The sequence below is a fragment of the Geotrypetes seraphini genome, chromosome 15, assembly GCF_902459505.1.
Source record: "Geotrypetes seraphini chromosome 15, aGeoSer1.1, whole genome shotgun sequence".
Classification (NCBI taxonomy): domain Eukaryota; kingdom Metazoa; phylum Chordata; class Amphibia; order Gymnophiona; family Dermophiidae; genus Geotrypetes; species Geotrypetes seraphini.
Genome location: NC_047098.1, coordinates 35,233,191 through 35,254,409, shown reverse-complemented (window position 1 = coordinate 35,254,409; position 21,219 = coordinate 35,233,191). Strand labels below are relative to the sequence as shown.

Sequence of the window (21,219 nt, the reverse complement as noted above, 5' to 3'; positions counted from 1 at the left end):
TGCAGTGAACCCCTATTCTGTAATGACCTCGGCACCAAGATTCCTTTATAGAATACTTGCATAACCTGGCATCTTCTCGCCTAACATTTATGTGCCCCCCTCCCCAGTTAAACCAGCCATAGACCTGGAGTAAATGTGGGTGCTTCAATGTGGTATGTGCACATGCAACTTACAGAATACTGTAAGTGGGAGCCTCGCCTATGTGCTGCCCTTGTGTATGACACTCTTACGGATTAACATCTGGGCACCCTGTTAACACTTACATGTTTAAGTGTGGATTTAGGAATAAAAAAGAAATACAAGAAAAAGGTCTTGGGTTTTTGCCAAGTACTGTGACCTGAATTGGCCACTGTTGGGAACAGGAAACTGAGCTAGATGGACCACTGGTCTGACCCATTATGGCTGCTTTTATGTTCTAAGGGGGAAAAGAAAGAAAAAAAAGAAGAGACTCTAAAATATTACATGACCAAGATTAAAAATGTTAAAAAATATGGTCACTGTGTTAAGCCACTTAAGAATACAGAAATAAGAGCAAACAATCTGCAGGTGGTTCTCATTTATTGGATTATCTAAATGTACTGTTAACTCAATAAAAAAAATATCTCCTGCAGTTTGTTTGCTGACCTTTATTTCTGTGAACTAAAGATGAGAACAAATAAGTCAGACACAAAAGATTTGCTCCAGCTGTTTCCTCTTGTTTCTTTAGGCTCAATCAGAACTAGAGGCTGCCACTATGAGCCATTTTTAACTACCTGGGGATTTTGTTCAGTATTCTCTCCTGGTTTGGAACTCTATACTCATGGCACATGAATCCACCCAATAGTCTAGATCAGTGGTTCCCAGCCCTGTCCTGGAGGACCAACAGGCCAGTTTTTCAGGATAGCCCTAATGAATATGCAAGGAGCAGATTTTCATGCCTGTCACTTCCATTATATGTAGATCTCTCTCACGTATATTCATTAAGGCTATCTTGAAAACCCGACTGGCCTGGTGGTCCTCCAGGACAGGGTTAGGAACCACTGGTCTAGATGCTATATTTAGAGATTTTAGGTGCCATCTTCAAGCAATGACCACAATGTCCTCCTAATCAAGACTAACCCAGGCAGAAGAAAACTCAGCTCAGGGATTGAGCTGGTGATCTTGCATGTGGTACTAACCCCCAAATAATTATAGTTTTCTGAACAGGAGTATTGTACTATTGTATTGAATAACTGTTTACATGATTTTCTGATTGCTTACAGAGCCAGATATAAAGATACTTTGTAAACATTAAACATCTACAGTCTGCAATCCTTATAAGAGACTGTACTACAGTATTGCTCATTTTAAGTCATTAAACCCTTTTGCAGATGCTAGTCAGTAAAAGTCTTTTAGAGTCTGCTATAACTCTGAGGACATTAGACAAAAATAAGCTGCAAGAGCAATTCCATGAGCCACCAAGCCCTGCACTTCTCAGGCCACTGTTGGCATTCTGGGATTTGTAGTGCTGGTTTCAAATATATCGAGGGGGAAAAACAACGCAACACACCACAATTCCCACGATACACCGGAACAGACAGAGACCGTTTGAACGTATGTAAACAGGCCATGCTCGACCCTGTCCTCCAGCCACACGGATTGTCAGTTCGGCAATCGGTTCTGTAAGGCCCCCGTACCCCGCCCAGCCACGATCCACGGTTTCTCCCCCAAGCTCTAGTCTCCGATTATTATTTTTTTCTTTATCAAACCCTGCCTCTCACACTCACTGTTTCTTGGGAGCCGCCATCTTCCCGCCTCACAGCGAGTCTTACGATTCGCAGTCGCAGATTCTGCGGACTACCTGGCAATAATAATAAATATAATAATAAAATATAAAATAGAAGGGATGGACCGAGCTTAGCTATGATGCTACTGCTTGCGGAAGCAGCTCAGCTTTTAAAACTGCCGAGTAGACTTGAAGAAAGTACGGATGCGAAACCTTCTGCTGCCGGGGCCCAGTTCCAAGTAGCCTTTTAAGTATCCTGTGAAAGCTAATGCCATACCTGGGACAGCTCAGACAAGAACGGGAAAGTGATCAATTATTCTCTCTGTTTCCTATCTTTAACAGCATCTTGGTAATTAAAAGATAGGAAATGGTGGGTAGGACTAAAATAATTTGAGTGCCTCAGGGAGCTGTGCTAGTAGGAATGCTGTTTTTTTAGCATACAGTATTTGTAAATGAGAAGAAAAGTGAGATGATCCGCCTTGCAGATGGCACAGAATCATTCGCAGTTATTAAAGCACAAGCAGATAATGGGAAAGTACAGGACTAGTGACTGAGATCAGAGCTGCCAAATTACCCAGTTCCAACTCTATCTTGTCGCATTATGGGACCTGCGGCTCTGATGGCAAGGAGTAGAATCAAGGACTACAAATACCACATTGCTTTCCAGATGCAAGCTCAAAACCTGGACTGGCTAAATATTCTCCATCCCAGAACTGAGTAAATTGGCAGCTTATGAATAGAGACTGGTTAACCAAATGGCATATTAAATTTAATGTGGACAAAGTAAAAGGGATGAAAGACCACAAATTACAAAACCTTCAAAAAAGAAACAAAAACCCTACTCTTCAAAAAATACATAAAACCTATTTAACACAACCAGATCCATCCCAAGCTTCACCTAATATACTATCTACTCCTTATCAAATCTAAAATGTTCTAATTATCCATTATGTATTACCTAATTTTGCGACAATTCTTATGTAATCCGCCTTATATATTTTGTAACATCATGACAATTCTTATGAAATCCGCCTTGAACTGCAAGGTAATGGCGGAATAGAAATCACTAATTTAATTTAATGTAATGTACACATAATATTATTACCTTACTGCTCTTTCTTGTGATTGATATCCAACTCTATAATCTGTCTATAATAAAATAAAGACAAAAGATGAGACAGCTGCCTAGAAACAGGATCAAAATAAGATATAGGAAAAGCAATAATTAGGCAACTTTTTAGCAGGAAAAGTTACTCTCCTTGATAATCATTTGAACCCTGTAAGGTGACCAAATCAGTATCTATTTCTATTAGCATAATTATTCCTTTGGGTATTTTGCATATAAAGCAAGAATGCCTGTGGCAGAGGTTTTGTCAATTTTATCAGTGAAACATGGGTATGTGTATTCACAGACTGTAAAGAAGGGCAAAAACTAGGAGGTTGTAGGGGAACTCAGGCCCATTTCTTCCAAATGGCAGCCTTCCTCTTCCCAGTGCATCTTGGGCCTAAGCCTTTAATTGGCCAAGGCAGCTAAGACCACTCCCATAGGAGGGGCTGTAGGCTCCTGGACCAATCAAGAGCTTAGGCCCTTTCCCAGTGCATCCTGGGATGCAAAGGGAAGGGCCTAAAACTGATTGTTTGAGATACCAAAGACCCCTCCTATGCACTTGGAGGGGCTTGACTCTGATTGGTTCAGATACCAAAGGCCCTGTCTGTTGGTATATACCCTGTTTCCCCGATGATAAGGCAGGGCCATCAAATAAGACAGCCCCCCCTTTTTAGAAAAAAATGTAAAATAAGGCACCCCCCCCCCGCAAATAAGCCACCCACCGATACCTGCGCTTACCCGAATCGGGTGGTACGGTGGGTGACTCCGTGTGGTCCCTCTGTCTACCGTATTTGCCTCCATGGCTGCGTGCCGCGCCTCGTCATAAAGTGAAGAGGAGGAAGTGACAGGACTGCAGCGCGCGCACGTGACTCCGCGCAAGGAAACACAGGCAGCTTCCCTCATCCCTCCCTAACGGAGACTGCAGGAGTTTGTTCACGGCCAGAACATCCAAAATTGAGACACGCAGACAGGTTTCTTTTGCTGTGAGCAATACCACTTACTGTATATAAAGCCTTTTTAAAATGCATACGGTATATAAACAATGGTTTCACATTGTCAAGTCCCCTCTGATGCTGCACTACAGAATAATCTCTTTACTGTGTTTCCCTGATGGAGAACATTGGGGACATTAAATGGTACAATATATGGTATGATGGATAAAGCTGGCCATACACGGTACGATTTTTCGGCCGACCGATTCTTCAGCCGTCAAATAAGACAGCCCCCCCCTTTTTAGAAAAAAATGTAAATAAGGCATCCCCCCCGAAAATAAGCCCTAGAGCATATTTTGGCCTTCCAAAAAAAATAAGACAGTGTCTTACCATCGGGGAAACAGGGTATCTGTTAATTTATCTGCCCTAGGTGCAGTCTATGTGTTAAGAAATTTGAAAAAATTCAGAGTTTCAGGTTTGTTTCCCTTCTGCTGAGTGCATTATTTTCAAGCAATAAAGGTGCTAGTACTCAAATACCAGGCCATTCTTCAAGAGTTGGGTTATCACTGAGGGACCCACCCCACAGTAGCCAGGCCCCCTGCAACCAGTCACAGAATCCTTGAAAAGCCTGCACAATGTGTGTGGAAGCTGAGCTATTAATATTTGGGGACATAGGTCATTTTTATCAAGCAACAGAAAAAGTGCTGGTACTCAGTACCTGAGTTTTCCCTCAAAATAAGTCCTGCTGCTTCTATTGGTTTTGCATGAAAGTCAGCGCTCACCAATCTTTCAGCAACCCCAATTTGTGTCATATAGGAGTATACCCTTGTTCACATTTAGGCAGATAGAATAGATTGGTTTGCTCCTCTTTCTGTATAATCCTTTCACTCAGGTCAATATAGTAACATAGTAGATGACAGCAGATAAAGACCTGAATGGGCCATCCAATCTGCCCAACCTGCAGGGTAGCACTCTTACATGACAGGAAACTGAACAATCAAGACTCTAGCTTGCTAATCAGTAAAATTAAAGATATACCTCTTTCATTGTGCAAAAGTGACCAAACCCCTGACTTCTGGGATAGGGGGAGCTTATTCCAAAAGGATGGACTTCACCTTAACCAGGATGAAACCAGGATGCTGGCACTAATGTTTAAAAAGGAGTAGCTTTAAAATTGAGATGGGGGAAAGCTAACAGTTGCCCAGGAGTGGATGGTTCGGTGTGGAATATCCTTGAAGAATACTATTGAAACAGGATATTTAGGGAGTCCCAATAGAAAGATTTCAATAATGATGAAAGAAAGCCAGGAGTGTTTAAGAGGAAGACAGAGCAAAGGACTCAAATTATGCCTGTCATCTTCTCAGCAGGCTATAGATACAAGGAAAAAACACAATTTGAAGTATCTGTATACAAATGCTAGAAACCTAAAAAATAAAATAGGAGAGTTAGAGTATACTTAAGGTGACCATGCGTCCTGTTTTCAACGGGACCGTCTCTTTATTGGACTGGCCGTCCTGTTGTCCTGACTCACCGTTTCAGGATGCCAAAATGTCCCGTTTTCAAGGACAGCGTCCCAAAGCTGTGCGCAGGAACAACAGGACAGGCGATCACTTCCCCTCCCTCCAGCATTGATTCAAACCCCCCATCCACCCACCGCCGCTGCACCTTCTTCTTCTTCTTGACGCCCAGAAGCCTTCTTCCCAGCGTTAATTCTGACGTCGGAGAGGAAGTTCCGGGCCAGCTAGGCAGCGATGATACCTTTCTAGGCGTAAAAACTTTGAATGACCTTACTGAAATGACCAGGATGGAACCTAACCACACCAAATTCCAGAAGAAACTGAAAACTCATCTATTTGACACCTGCAGGGTAGCACCTGCATGGTAGCACTCTGTAACACTGCAGGGTAGTACAAGTGATGCAAAGGCCCTTCCCTTTGCATCACTTGTATCCTCTTCTCCTCCTGTATCTTCCTGCCCTTCATTGTCCTCCCTACCTTCTTCTAACCCCTTCCTCTGTAATGTCGCCAAGAGCACAAATGGAATAAATAAATAAATATTATAAGCATTTCAGAGATCTGGTGGAAGGTGGACAAATCAATGGCACTCTGTTACCTGGGTACAAATTATATCACAAGGATAGAGTAGTTCAAACATTCTGCATGACATAGATAGGAGTGTGGAATCCATATCAATAGAAATTTCATGTATGAAGGGAAGCAATATGCAGGTAGGGTTATGCTACCATCCTCAGGAACAGAATGAGCAGACAGATGAAGAAATGTTTTTAGAAATTAGGATAGCTGGAAAATTGGGCAACAGTATAATAATGGGTGATTTCAATTACCACAAACACAATTTTCTATTCTACTGAGGAAGAGACCGTAAAAATACTATGGGGTTCATATTAAAAAAAAAAAAAAAAAAAAAACATCTACAAAGTGTCCTAAATGGCTACTTGGACAATCAAAAAGCCTGATTGTCCAAGTACCCATAACCAAAGCTGATTTTTAGATGTATCTAAAACCAAATTAGGCCTTTCCCCTGCCTCTAAACGCACAGAGAGAAAAGAGGCGTGTATAGAGGAGGGGAAAGGGCAGGCGGTGGGCGGGAGGTGGGCCGACCTACACCTTGGCGTACAGCAGGTATAACCAAAACCGTAGGTGGATTGCCTAGTCGGCACTTATACCTTTTTGACTTAGACAAAGTCAAACCAGGTCTAAGTGCTGAAAAAGGGGCCGCTGAGCTAATGGCCGCTGGCGCGATCAGTTCAGTGGCCCGGCAACCTACCCACCCACCCACCGCAACCATCGCGGCAGGAGAGATGCCTCATCTCCCCTGCCGCGATGCCATCACTCCTCTACCCGAACTGCTTGGGCTCCCTCTTGCCCCGATATCTTCGGGGGTGCTGCGGCTGCCGCGGAGCAAGAGGGCTTGGGCTCCCTCTTGCCCCAATGTTGTCGGGGGGGTGGGGTGCCGCCAGTGCCCGGGGCAAGGGGGCTTTGGTTCCCTCCTGCCCCGATGTGTGTGTGTGGGGGGGGGGTTGGGGGGATTCTGTAACCGGTGTTGTTTTTGACAGACACCGGTTACAGAATCCAGCTTTTAGGCGAAGGACTGGCTCCTCCTTCGCCTAAATGCCCTTGTGTTGGACGTTTTGGGCTTATGCATTTTTTTGGTTCATTATGGGGTATAAGTGTAGATGTCATGGGGGTGTACTTGTAGACATAGTGGTTGGCTGGGTGTTTAAACAGCTGAAGGTAGAGGTAGGCCATAATCAGAACAAGGACGTTTGTTTTGGTTATGGACACTTTCCCTGCTTCTGCTTTCAACGTTTTAGGCCTTAGGCCAAAAAGGGACTTAGACAGTTTTTTTTATTATGCCCCTCCACATGTAGATAAAAGACCTCACAATTTGTTAAGGAGCTTAACAAAACTGCCCAAGTTGAAATCTAGTAAACTCACACTTCATCATAGGTCAGAAAAAAACTCACATTTTTTTCTCTACAATTGAAATGTAGTATTTTTGTGGTCTCTTCCTCAGTAGAAGAGAATAGAAAAGTCTGGTTTTGTGATATTATACTATTCTGCCCACTGAGGTTTTGGTCTTTTTGCTAATACAAATGATTTCTATTACCCCAACATTGACTGGGTAAATGTTACAGTACATCAGGCAGGGAGTGGTAGGGAGGTAAAATTCCTAGACATCATAAATGACTGCTTCTTGGAGCAACTTAGGATCCGACAAGAGGAGATATTTTAGATTTGATCCTTAGTGGAATTCAGGGCATAGTACGGGAGGTAATTGTGTTAGGTCTGCTGGGAAACAGTGATCATAGCATGATCAAATTTGAGCTTCTATCAGGAATGACGTTGTTAAAGAAATCTACCCTTTGAAAGGGCGACTACGATAAAATGAGGAAAATAGTTAAAGAGAAGCCTAAAGTATCAGTGGCAAAGGTTAGGACTGTAAACCAGGCTTGTATGTTATTAAAAAAATAAAAAAATATAATGTATTCAGGAACACACTAATACATGAAGAGATAGTTTGCAGTTATTATTATCAAGTGGAGAAAAGACCTCAGTGTCATGTTGGATCAAAAAACTAAATCCTCTGGACAAAACAACTTCAAATAATAATTTGAAGATATGAACACATCCTTGGTCCATGGTCCTTGTTTGAGTAGAAATATAGCATTAGTCAACTGCGGTATACAAACATTGGATGAACAGGGTGGAGTTTTTTAAGACTAAGGATGTGTTCACATCTTCAAATTATTATTTGAAGTTGTTTTGTCCGGAGGATTTAGTTTTTTGATCCAACGTGACACCGATGTCTTTTCTCCACTTGATAATAATAACTGCAAACTATCTCTTCATGTATTAGTTTGTTCCTGAATACATTATATTTTTTGATTTACTATAAAGAGTATTCAACTTGATTGCTGTTATTATTTTTGTTATTTAAAAATACTATTGTAGGATCATTAGGTGATCAAGGTGCAAAAGTTGATGTAGTGTATCTAGATTTTCAGAAAGCTTTTGACAAAGTTCCTCTTGAGAGGTTCCTGAGAAAATGAAAGAGTCATGGGATAGGAGGCAACGTTCAGTTGTGGATAGGACTTGGTTATTGAACAGAAAACATGGGCATCAAAACATCCATCTAAGTCCAATTTGGTCATATGGTGCTAGACGCCCAAGTCGACAGCAGGGAAATGCTCATTCTTGAAAAATATGCCTAGAATATATATTTTTTTGAAAATCATCTATCTGGACATCCAGGCTATTGTTTGTCCAGACCGCCAGTATGTCTATCTTTATACCACATTTTCGACCAAAATTTCGTCCAAGTCCCAAACACCAAGAACAAGACCATGTGGGCGTGGAAGGGGCCAATCTTGCAATGGACTGGCCACATGGCAATATAGCAGTGGGCATTGCTGTAAACTTCACAAAAAGGGTGCCACATAAACATCTCACCACAACTCCCTTATAGGTTATGTGAATCCCTCCCCCCAAAAAAAACCAAAACAAAAAAACATTCCTAAGATCCACTATACCCACCTGTCTACAACCTCAATAGCCCTTATGGCTGCAGGTGGCAGCTATATGACAGTAGAGTAGGGTTTGGGGGGGTTCATGGGTGCACATGTTCCACCATAAATGTAGTGGATATAGTGGCTCATGGACCTGGGTCCTCCTCTCTAAGGTTCACTAGCCAACCCCAGGCTATTTAAGACACCTCTGTACAGCTCTACTAGGCTTTCCTATACCAGGTGCTGATGTTCTGGAGACAGGTATGTATGTTTTTATTCCGATCTTTGTGGTATGTGAGGAGATCAGTGAACACTGGGGGAGTGTGTGTGGGTGTTTACTTTGTTTCTGCAGTGGTTATCTGATCACTTTGGCTACCTTTTTGGCACTTACACCTGTTTTTACATCGTCTAACTCATAATGTTTAAGTTTCATCCAGGATGTCTAGTAAAACCTTTGATTATAATAATAATAATAATAATTTTATTCTTATATACCGCCAAAACCACGATAGTTCAAGGTGGTTTACAACAAGATGTGCTGGACAATCAGCGAAGTGGTTACACTATAGAGTTATCAAATATAAGCCATGATGTTTCGAGGCAGTTTACAATGAAAGGTGCTGGACAAATAGCAAAGTGGTCACAATACAAAGTCATCGAATACAAGCTTACAGAATGGAAGAAATGGAAAGTTATAAAATTCTTAGGTTACAAATCGATTAAACAGATTCGTTTTTATAGATTTTCTAAAATTGAGGTAGGATGAGGAATGCGTGATAATGTTACCCAGCCAATCATTCCATTTGCCTGCCTGAAAGGCGAGAGTTCTGTCCAGGAATCTTTTGTAGTGGCAGGCCTTTATTGTCGGATAGGTGAAAAGATGAATTCTACATGTGAGCCTAATAGAACTATCCAGATTAAATTGAGAGACCAGGTACGTGGGGGCCAGACCAAATGTTGATTTGTAACAAAGACAGAAAAATTTAAACAGAACTCGTGCTTCCAGGGGCAGCCAATGAAGTTTTCTCTGATGAAGATTATCTCTGCAGGACGACTAAGTCTAGATCGGCTCACATCCCGCCCATATCCCACCCTAACCACTCCTTCAGATACGCCCCTTATAGCTCTGGGCACACAGCGGGATTCAGAGGCCTAAAAAGTCCCTCGACACATCCAGAAAATTGACTTGGGTAGGTTTTTAGACGTGTTTAAGTTTTGATTATGAGCCCCATAGTATAGGCTTAAATGACCATTCTTCTCAATGGAGGAGGATAAATAGTGGAGTGCTGCAGGGATATGTACTGGGACTGGTGTTATTTATTTATAAATGATCTGGAAATTGGAATGACAAGTGAGGTGATTATATTTGTAGATGACACCAAACTGTTCAAAGTTGTTAAAATGCATGCAGGCTGTGAAAAACTACAGGAAGACCTTAGGAAATTGGAAGACTGGGCATCCAAATGGCTAATGTGGACAAATGCAAAGTGATGCATATTGGGAAGAATAACCCAAATCATAGTTACCAGATACTAGGGTCCACCTTGGGGGTCAGCACCCAAGAAAAAAATTTGGGTGTCATTGTAGACAATACGCTGAAACTTGCCCAATGTGCAGTGATGGCCCAAAAAGCAAACAAGATGCTAGGAATTATTAAAAAATGAATAATTGCCTCTGTATTGCTTCATGGTACAACTTCACCTAGAGTAGTACATTCATTTCTGGTTGCCTTATCTAAAAAAAAAATTAAAAAAAATACAGTGGAACTAGAAAAGATTCAAAGAAGAGTGACCAAGATGATAAAGGTGATGAAACTCCTCTTGTATGAGGAAAGACTAAAAAGGTTAGGGCTCTTCAGCTTGGAAGAGAGACAACTGAAGGGAGACATGATTGAAGTCTACAAAATCCTGAGTGGTGTAGAACACGTACAAGTGGATAATTTTTTTACTTCATCAAAAATTACAAAAGACTAGGGAACACTCAATGAAATTACAGGGAGATACTTTTAAAACCAATAGGAGGAAATATTTTTTTCACTCAGAGAATTGGTATTTTATGATGTTTTAGTAAGAGTGGTTAACATAGCTGGTTTTGAGAAAGGTTTGAACAATTTCCTGGAGGAAAAGTCCATAGTTTGTTATTGAGACAGCTATGGGGGAAGCCACTTTTGCTATTATTTGGGGTTTTGCTAGGTACTAGTGACCTCAATTGGCCACTGTGAAGATGGGCTACTGGGCTAGATGGACCATTGGTCTGACCCAGTAAAGTTATTCTTATGTTCCTCTTCTGGGAAATATTTACATTCACTGTGACCCCTTAGTGTGTAGTGACAGAAACCCACAAGCAGCAGCAAGGATTATGTGGGGATAGATATGCAGAGCTGCCACATCCACTTCAGTCCATTCATTCACATCTCATTACCTTCAGAATGGGATTCCTAGCAGTGCTCCAAGGACTGTCCAGATGCGTGCATGTTTTTTTCTCACGTGAGCAACAAGTTCTAAAAAAATTGTTTTCGTGTGAACGCCACATTCTAAAACCCAACAAATTTCCAGATTTGCAAGTATTTTTGTGGGCAACCATGTAAAATCTATGAGCGATTGCCCACATGCTTTGCTTAGAGGGAATATACTACAGATTCCCAGAGTGGCGATTTGGTCAGTCTGTCCTCTGGAATCTCTTGAGGTTTAGAATGTACCTCTGTCCTTTGTACGGCCCATTCTTTCATTTTCAGGCTGCTTTCATTAAAAACATAACATTCTAAAATATTTGTGCTTATTAGATACTGCATAAGTATTGTCTCCCTTTTAGTAAGTATTATATAAATAAATATTAGGTCAGCAGTCTCAAGAAAACCTTATGGGAACCTTGTTTGGAAAAATTGATTTATTGGAGATCTGGGGGAAGATGCCTTGGTTGTTGGTCTAGAAACCAGGGTTTTTTGTGTTTTTTTTTTTGGGGGGGAAGTGTATCCTCTATCACTGGATGGGTGATGTTTCCCCACCGCAATGGCTCTAGAAAAATAGACTACATTTGCTTATGCTGCTAGAGCTGTAGCACTTAAGCACACATTTAAGTGGAGGGCTTCCTGCAGATGTGGGAACCATATATACAAGTGCTTCCATCTAGAGCCACAGTCTTATCTTAAATGATTTTGATGAAAACTGATGCCTTAGCCAAGGGACTTAAGATCAAATACTTCTAGGCACAAGGGGATGGCGTAGGTATACGGGGGTGGGGCAGGAGATAATATGCTAGTTGTTAAATGTGTTGTTTGATTATTGAGTTCTCTTTGGATTAATAAAAAAAATTTAAACATGACATGTGCAAAGACATTGTTCCTAGAAATATCCGAGCTGCTAGTCTGAATACCCTCCCCCTTCCGCTGCAAAAGTTAGAAAGCCGTCAAAGCGGGCAGTTAGATAACCATGGAGATCATACACAGTAATAACAGGAGAATCTTATCTGAGAATAAAAAGTATAAAATACACCAGCTCCAGACTCACATTATAAAATAACTGGTAGACATCACATCTCCAGTGAAGAAAAAAAAAATCTCATTTCCCAAATTTTGATTAAAACCCTGCGCCTCCCATCAGATGCATTATTACAAAGATAGAATCTCAGCATTGCCTTAAGCCTGACTTTAGCTGCCTGCTTCAGACACGGCTAAAAATGGCTCAGGCTATCTCATAACTGAGAAGGAAATCAGCACTTGCACAATAGGTTGTATGGTTTCCTATTGAAATGAAGCAGAAGTACTTCTTAACAAGTCCATCAGCCTTCTAGTGGCTTTTTAGTCTCTACAGCAGTCTGCAGATCTGAATTCCCACTGAACAATGGGGTAAAACCAGGACTACCTCTGCCTCTGACTTAGGGATGAGCACAAAAGAGTGACCAGAGGAGGGGCATTATGCCATCCTCATGCATGAATCTGAGCCCGAAAGGAAAGTAGAGTGCACTTTGTCCAGGAACTCATCCTGGAAAACTCCAATCCAAAATTCACTGTTCACTGTAAAACAAATTGATTGTCCTTCGTTCCCAATGGGCATTCTTAATCTTGAATTTGTATATTTAAGGTGTAGAAGAGAGTCAAAGTACAACACATAAACAGAAGCCAAAAGCATCCAAGGGCCATCCAAGTCTGAGGCAATCAAACAGAATTTTATTGTTGGACCCAACATGGGCCGTGTTTCAGCATACATCACCTGCGTCAGGGGTCATGCAATAGAGACAATGTGCAAATGAGAAAACAAAAGTGTTACACCACCATTGAGTGAAATCAGAATTGTACAAACTGAAATTATTTGAGACTGAATACTTGTGCAGCCTATCAGCATCTTCATGGATACATTTGGCTCTCTATCATGCTGTTTAAACTACAGTACTGTTTTACTTAGATCTTATTTGAGTATAACTGGGGCGTGGGAAGAGTTCACACTTGTTTAATAGAATTCTGCAGCTTTGCTTCTTTTCACATGTAAATCCGAGTATGATGGGAACAGTATTACAGATATTTGACATAACACACATAAAATACAGTATAACATCAGGAAGATGAGGGATCTCCATTGGTGCTGGTTTGTTCATTTTCAAATAGAGAGGAGTCTGATGGCAACGTGATCAGAGAAGCTTGCTGTGTTGCTCGCAGCTGGGCAGTGAGCTCCATCAGGGACAGGCAGGTAAAGACCCAGTTATAGAGGTATTCCGCTGGGATGGAACCATGCTTCCAGACTGCTCCTCTCTGAATACCTGCAAAATATCATTTATTTATTTGGGGGAGTCATTTGATATTGCGTTATTGGTTGCAAGATATCACGGTGGTTTTACAGCAGTGTGTCGCAAACTGTGTACCGCACTGTGCCTCCTGAGATTTCAGGTGTGCCGCAACACACTGACGAGGAGGAGTCATTCACGCCGGCTGACTGCCTACAGGACGTGCCTCGCGGTGAGAGGCACGTCCTGTAGGAAGTCAGCTGGCGCAGATGACTCTCCTCCTCTCCCCGCAAGTGCCAGATCCCTCCACCGAAGTGGGTCGCGGCCAGAGGGGCCTCTGCGTATGCATGGATGTCATTGCGTGGACGCCCATGCACTTCTGGGTGCCTTCTGGCCGGGGCACTGGATTTAGCGTGCTGCCAGACGGAAAGTTTGTGAGACACTGTTTTACAATATCACTGTCAGGAGTTGTTTAAAGCATAAAGGCTGATATTTAAAGTGATTTAAACAGCCCAGAGAGGCTCTTGGCCATTTAAGTTTCTTGTGCAGGGCTATTCACAGATACTCAGCAACTCTTTATCAGATAGTGTCACTGAATATCCTCTCTAAATGCCTATGCCAAAACTGGCTAGTTTCTGGGCGTTCCAAGGGCAGAGTTAGTGGCGATTTTCGGTCTGTTCACTGGCCACATAACTGCACAAAATTAGTATGGCAAAACAGTTATCCTAACTTTATGCAGTGAGCAGCAGCCTGAATATAAATGGGTGCCCGGATAACTTCTGGGTTGGTACACCATTCCCGTCCCCATGGATAACCATGGGAAATCGTTCCATGTCAGTCTTTAGTGTCTATCTCAACCTCAGTTCTTTTACACCAGCATTCTTCAATGCAAAGCTTGAGGGTCAGTGGCTGAGCCCATTCATACTATGATTCTTATGTGAGCCAAGTAAAGGATAATGAACCCATTGTGACATCACTGATGAGGTTGGCTCTTAGGCATTGGTGGAATGAGGCATTATGACATCACAATCTCAGCTCTGGAATGTTGCTAGTCTTTGGGTTTCTGCCAGGTACTTGTGACCTGGGTTGGCCACTGCTGGAAACAGGATACTGGGATTGATGGACCTTCAGTCTGTCCCAGTATGGCAACGCTTATGGTCTTATGTTCTAACCATCCTATGTCATTCTTTAGTATATGTCTCAACCTCAGTCCTTCTACACTAGCATTCTTCAATGCAAGGCTTGAGGGTCAATGGCTGTGCCCATTCATACTCTGATTCTTCCCTCTTTCCTTAAAGAATGACATGGAGATGGTTTCCCGCGGTTATCTGCGGGGACGAGAACGGTGATGAGTTTTGTCACCGTGTCGTTCTCTATCAACCAGAAAGCATATATGTCCAGGCACTGAATATTCAGGGTTAGTTCGGCCCATAACTGGAAGTAGCTTAGCAGCCATCTACTACTGTGGACTAAATACTGGATCCTAGCCCCCCCAATTCTATAAAGTATGCCTAAAGTTAGGTGCCTACATAGGTGTCTACATTGGTGGCTAAATCGTCATTCAACACTTCTTTAATTGACACTAATTGGAGTTAATTGAAAGTTAGGCACCTAACTTTGTAGGTGTGATTCTACAACAGTTAGGTGCCTAGTACAAAATGCATAGTTGTTGGGGGCGGATCGTGGGCGTGTATTTGAGTTAGGTGCTGTTGGGCACCTAACTTAGGTTCAGGAATTTAGGCCAAGAAAACCCTGGCCTAAATGGGTTGCACCCAAATGTTAGAACACTTAGTGCCGCTTAAGCGCGCTTAGCCAGGGCTACGCGTGATTCTATAATGGGAAGCTACCTTATATAGAATCGCATTTAGAACCACACTAGTCGGAACCAATTTTTAGGCAGCATTTATAGAATTAGGCCCTAAATGCCAAATGGTTAGTCTAGGACAGTGGTCCCCAACCCTGTCCTGGAGGACCACCAGGCCAATCGGGTTTTCAGGCTGGCCCTAATGAATATGCATGAGAGATTTGCATATAATGGAAGTGACAGGCATGCAAATCTGCTCCATGCATATTCATTAGGCCAATCGGGTTTTCAGGCTGGCCCTAATGAATATGCATGGGAGATTTGCATATAATAGAAGTGACAAGCATGCAAATCTGCTCCATGTATATTCATTAGGCAAATCGGGTTTTCAGGCTGGCCCTAATGAATATGCATGAGAGAAATTTGCATATAATGGAAGTGACAGGCATGCAAATCTGCTCCATGCATATTCATTAGGGCTAGCCTGAAAATCTGATTGGCCTGGTGGTCCTCCAGGACAGGGTTGGGGACCACTGGTCTAGGAAATTACTTTTTATAACTTAGGTCTCTATTGTGGTTCTTATTTTGGTCTGTTCATCTCTCCCCTACATTTGATTTTAGTTAGCTTTGGGGGGGGGGATATTTTGTGAACCACTTTGATATTATTTTTGATTGGCAGTATATCAAATAACAATGATACTTGATAGAGAAAGAACAGAAGCTAAACATTAAAAACATCAGGCCCGTTATTCAAGATAAGCTTAGCCACTAAATTTACGAACCTAATTCGGTCCCTGATCTTCTATTTTCATCGAAACTTGGCAGTCTATGAGCCCTTTTACTAGTTAACATGTGAATTAGCATGCACTGTTACCCCCAGCACTGGTAATTGTTACCGCAGTCGCTTGAAATTTAGGGGGGAATTCATCAACAGGAGCTAAGCAATTAGTGCAGGCTAAACGGTTCATAGTCTTAAGCGCGCGAGATTGACGCGTGCCAACAAACGAGCGCCGACAATTCAGTGCAGGACTTCATCGCGCCGAAGAAAAACCTTCTTTTAAAGGGCTCCGACGGGGGGGTGTCTTGCTGGAGAACCCTCCCACTCTACTTAATAGTGATTGCGCTGGCGTTGGGGGGGTTTTGGGGGGGTTGTAACCCCACATTATACTGTAAACTTAACTTTTTTTCTATTTTTTAGGGAAAAAGTTAAGTTTTCAGTATAATGTGGGGGGTTACACCCCCCCCCCAACGCCAGCACGATCCCTATTAAGTAGAGTGGGGGGGTTCTCCCCCACCCCCCATCGCAGCCCTTTAAAAGAAGGTTTTTCTTCGGTGCAATGAAGTCATAGAAACATAGAAACTGATGGCAGAAAAGGGCCACAGCCCATCTAGTCTGCCCATACCAATGTCCCACCCCCTAACTCCCTCCGTGAAGAGATCCCACGTGCCAATCCCATTTTTTCTTAAAATCTGACACGCTGCTGGCCTCAATTACCTCTAGTGGAAGACTATTCCAGCGATCAACCACTCTTTCGGTGAAGAAATATTTTCTGTTGTCACCATGAAATTTCCCACCCCTGAGTTTCAAGGATGCCCTCTTGTTGCCATGGGACCTTTAAGAAAAAAGATATCTTCCTCCACCTCGATACGGCCCGTGACATATTTGAACGTCTCGATCATGTCCCCCCCTCTCTCTGCGTTCCTCGAGTGAATATAGCTGCAACTTATCCAGCCATTCCCCATACAGGAGATCCTTGAGTCCTGAGACCATCCGGGTGGCCATTCTCTGAACCGACTCAACTCTCCGCACATCTTTGTGGTAATGTGGCCGCCAGAATTGTACACAGTATTCCAGATGGGGTCTCACCAAGGATCTGTACAAAGGCATTAAATCCTGCGCTGAATTGTCGGCGCTTGTTTGTCGGCACGCATCAGTCTCGCGCACTTAAGACCCGTCACCGGCTAAACACTAAGATGCCCATTGAAATATAATGGGGCATCCTAGTGTTTAGCATGTGCTAATCATTAGCATGCTCTAACATGGTTACCACTTACTAAATGGCTTAGTGGTTGTTGATGAATTTTCCCCCTTCTCCCCCCACCCCCTCCTTAATGTGTGCTAATTCATGCTTAGCATGAAAAAGAGTGGACTGCACCTTGTACTGTAGTTAGCCCAACTTAGCTTAATTACATGCAGTTACTGCAGCAGATAATTGGACCCTGAACCCGTCACTTCAGTGAGGGATCCTGGAGGAGGGGCAGGAAGAGGAGGAGAGACGCCGCCAAGGAGAAGAGTTGTCGGCGCCGGCTGACGGTCTGCAGGAGGTGCTTCTTGCCGCGAGAGGCACGTCCTATAAGCAGTCAGCCCATGTCGATACCTCTCCTCCTCACCTGCGTCTTGTCAGGGCCCGTCTGGAATCTGCTGCAGCACACAGTTTGCAATACACTGACTTAAGAGAATACTGTAAATTACATACGCCCCCAGTGCATTTATGTGACTGAAAGGCATGCCAGGTCTATGGCTGGTGTAACTACAGGCATGTATTGAAGGCATGCAAATGCTGTGTTTCACTAGTATTCTCTAACAGAATCTGGGCGTCCAGATGCTGATGTAGAATCGGTTCTTCTTACTGCAAGGCATTGGGGTGCTTTAAAGAGGGCTCTCGCTTAGAGATCTGCGCCCTTACGGTCTAAAGAGCACACAGAGCATTGCTGAGTTGGTGCCGTCATGATTGTAATCAGGGGGGTAAAGTTTACCTTTGATGTATTTTGCCAGCAGCTCTGGTTGGATGTCTACAGATCGAGCAGTTGGATCAAAGCAGGAAATTTTCCGAATCAGGTCATTGTTAACTTTCTGTAATATACAGAAGGAGAATACTTAGTTTAAGGGGAAATATGAGTGCTCGGAGACCTTTCACAGCAGCTGTGAGTCCTTTTCTCTGTCCTTTGTGGGTTTCCACTCTGTCTTTGTAGTCAGAGGTTGTCCTCTACTGCTAACTGCCTCTCAATCCTTGTAACCCCTCCACCTCTACCTCTACCCTCACCTTGTACAGCAGGGATCTCAAAGTCCCTCCTTGAGGGCCGCAATCCAGTCGGGTTTTCAGGATTTCCCCAACGAATATGCATTGAAAGCAGTGCATGCACATAGATTCATGCATATTCATTGGGGAAATCCTGAAAACCCGACTGGATTGCGGCCCCTTTGAGACCACTATTGTACAGGGTACAGTGATGTATGCATTCATATTGATAGGATTGGCAAGGCATCTGCCAAGCCCTATTGAACACAGTAGGAGTGATATAAATACCTCTGCTTTCTCCTGCTCTCCACCCACCCAAACACTTGAAAAATTTCTAGGAGACCCTCTGAGCCCTTTTCTATGCCTATTCCCCAATGACTGTGCTGCCAGTCCCATTTTCCATATAAATTGGTACTCTCTGGAGGTGTTTAAAAGACAGGATAAAAGGTCTATATGGCCCTAAAACTCACCGTGGTATCCTTGATGATTTACTGACATTTACTTCAAAACTGGTGCTGACTCCTGAGTAGCTTGCTACTTTGGAGGGATTTGAACGTGCATTTAGAAGAGGAAAATTCTAGCCTTGTATCATAGTTTTTGGTTGTTAACCAGATGTTAGAGCTGGTTCGTTGTATCAATATCCCCCCCTTAATTTTATTTCATGTCATTGTAGAACAAAAGCTATGCTTGAATCAAAGATATTGTAGTCACTCAGGTTCCTTGGTCTGACTATTTTCTGGTTCATTTTGGAATACAGAGCCATGTAGGGGGGCATGCGCAAGTAGTGAGCAGCGATATAGGCCCATTGGATCAATAAATAATTTGACTCCAGAGAATGTTGGACAAGAAAATTAGCACAAGACCACAAGAATCCAAAACAGAGACATAAAATTTAACAAGGGACCACTTTTAACATAGGAAGAGCCTACACTGCCACTTTTCACAAGAGCAGGCTGCATCAGGGGTCACAATCCTTTGGAAATTGTCTCAATTAAATAAAAACTTGTGGTGCCTCTTAAAGCTGACACACATCAAACAGTCACACAATCTAAATGTAATCAGGGAAAGATTCTCGTACAGGTCACAATGACTAATTGGAGTTATGAGATACAGAAATTAGAGCATGATGTAGGCCGCTGTCCAGGCCTACCTCGGTAATGAGACCTCGAACACTATATACTGGTTTCAATAAGTATATATTTATTTATCCAATCAATAACAGCTTACAGGAATAAATCATTTAGTATATAGCGTAACAGAAGGCGGCTCAGAAGGTGACCTCTAGGCCTAGAGGTCCTCTGATGTCTGTTCTGACCTCTCCCTTCTAAAGGCCTGTTTTTTATACATTTCTTAGTGGCCAACACCACGTTGGTTCACATCACATGATACATCCTTATTGGTTATTTACTTATGCATTACTGCCTAGCTACATTCATTTATTGGCTATTCTCCTCTACGTCATGTTATATGTTTTACTCTGTTTTCCGTAAAACCTACCTTTTCCCCGAAATGCCTGTTTCCCCACCATATTAGTATTTCCGAGCACAAGCCCCCCTCCCAACTTTAAACATCTCCGATACTTTCTATTAGATGATATTTCTTATGAATTCTTTCTTCTGAGAATTCTGTCTTCTGACCACGGTCTGTTTATCTCTTTATGGTATCTGGCTGGGTGGGCCTTGGTGTGAAACCACAGCTAGCCCACAGCCTCAGAACCTGTTGCTTTTTCTCTAGTTTTAGTAGCTAATTGAACTCATAAAACAGCGTATTTCTCCATCTTTGCATGTTCTTCAGTTAATGGTGAAATATCTTTCCATAGTTAATCTATTGTTTCTATCATCTGCAGAGATAGATAAGGTAGATGTCAGTTGCAGGGGGTGAGGGCAGGTTTTTCTGTAAAGAGAAAAGTGATCTTTGTCTTCCTTCCATCCCCCTTCACCTGGCTAATGTCAGGACTTTCCGGGATGTATCCATGCTTTATTCTCTCTCAAGCAGCCTTTGACTTTTTGTTCCCAGTCAAACAAATATATTTGAAGTTGAGGAAATCAACCCCATTGGATTCTTCAGAGCTGAAGAACCTAAAGAATGGGTGTAAGAGGAAGGAAAGGGCATGGCGTAAATCTAGAGAGATCTGAGTATTAGCAGCATGCTACTGAGTATATGAAAGTAATTAAAGCTAGATCACAACTTCAAATGGCTTGATACCATTAACGGATCCATTACTAAATGATCACCTGTAGCTGCTCTCCAGTTCTCTAAAAACATTTCCTTAGACACTCATATACTCCTCAATTACAGTAGCACCAATCTCACTAGAGATCTCAAAAAACACTGAGCTCTGTAGCCTTGTCCTTGTATTCCCTAGAGTTGGGTTAATTAACAGAGCTCTTTAACCTCAGCCTTGTATTCCCTGAAGTGGTTTATGAACACTGAGCTGTATAACCTCAACCTTGAATCCTCTGGAGTGGGTCTATTAACAATGAGTTAAATAACCTCAACCTTGAATCTTCTGGAGTGGGTCTATTAACACTGAGCAACCTCAACCTTGAATCTTCTGGAGGGGTCTATTAACACTGAGCTGAATAACTGCATCGAGTGAATTTAACATACTACTGTCAGCCTAGCATTGCTAGCAGTCAGCATTTTTGGTTGGCCTAACCAATGTCATCAAAGGACTATGGGAGATCATATCATTCATGTCTGATCTTAGGGCGTGTCATTGCAAACAGCCTAAATTAAAGGTAACAAGATGTGTTAATGTCTGGTGCTTAAGATATACAATAAGCTCAGCTGCATGTTCTAGCATAGATAGTTAAGGTAATCAGAAACCATTGTCAAAGAAAGGCATACTGGAAATTACATTTGA

The 21,219-nt window shown here is 42.5% G+C and overlaps 2 protein-coding genes across 4 annotated transcripts in view; both read right to left on the bottom strand.

The window, feature by feature from the left end:
• Positions 1–1,966, bottom strand: part of NSRP1 (nuclear speckle splicing regulatory protein 1) — a 74,663-nt gene extending 72,697 nt beyond the window's left edge. The window contains exon 1 of the mRNA XM_033922710.1: positions 1,746–1,966. Coding sequence (XP_033778601.1) covers positions 1,746–1,765 — 20 coding nt within the window. The 5' untranslated portion in view covers positions 1,766–1,966. The remainder of the gene's footprint in view (positions 1–1,745) is intronic.
• A 10,992-nt stretch (positions 1,967–12,958) lies between these two features.
• Positions 12,959–21,219, bottom strand: part of EFCAB5 (EF-hand calcium binding domain 5) — a 98,329-nt gene continuing 90,068 nt past the window's right edge. For 2 of the 3 annotated variants that reach the window (XM_033921236.1, XM_033921237.1), the window contains 2 exons: positions 18,091–18,187; positions 12,959–13,565 (listed from right to left, as the gene is read on the bottom strand). In XM_033921236.1, coding sequence (XP_033777127.1) covers positions 13,363–13,565; positions 18,091–18,187 — 300 coding nt within the window. In that variant the 3' untranslated portion in view covers positions 12,959–13,362. Of the gene's footprint in view, positions 13,566–18,090; positions 18,188–20,206; positions 20,432–21,219 lie in introns of those variants that run through there. The other variant, XM_033921238.1, reaches the window with a different exon arrangement.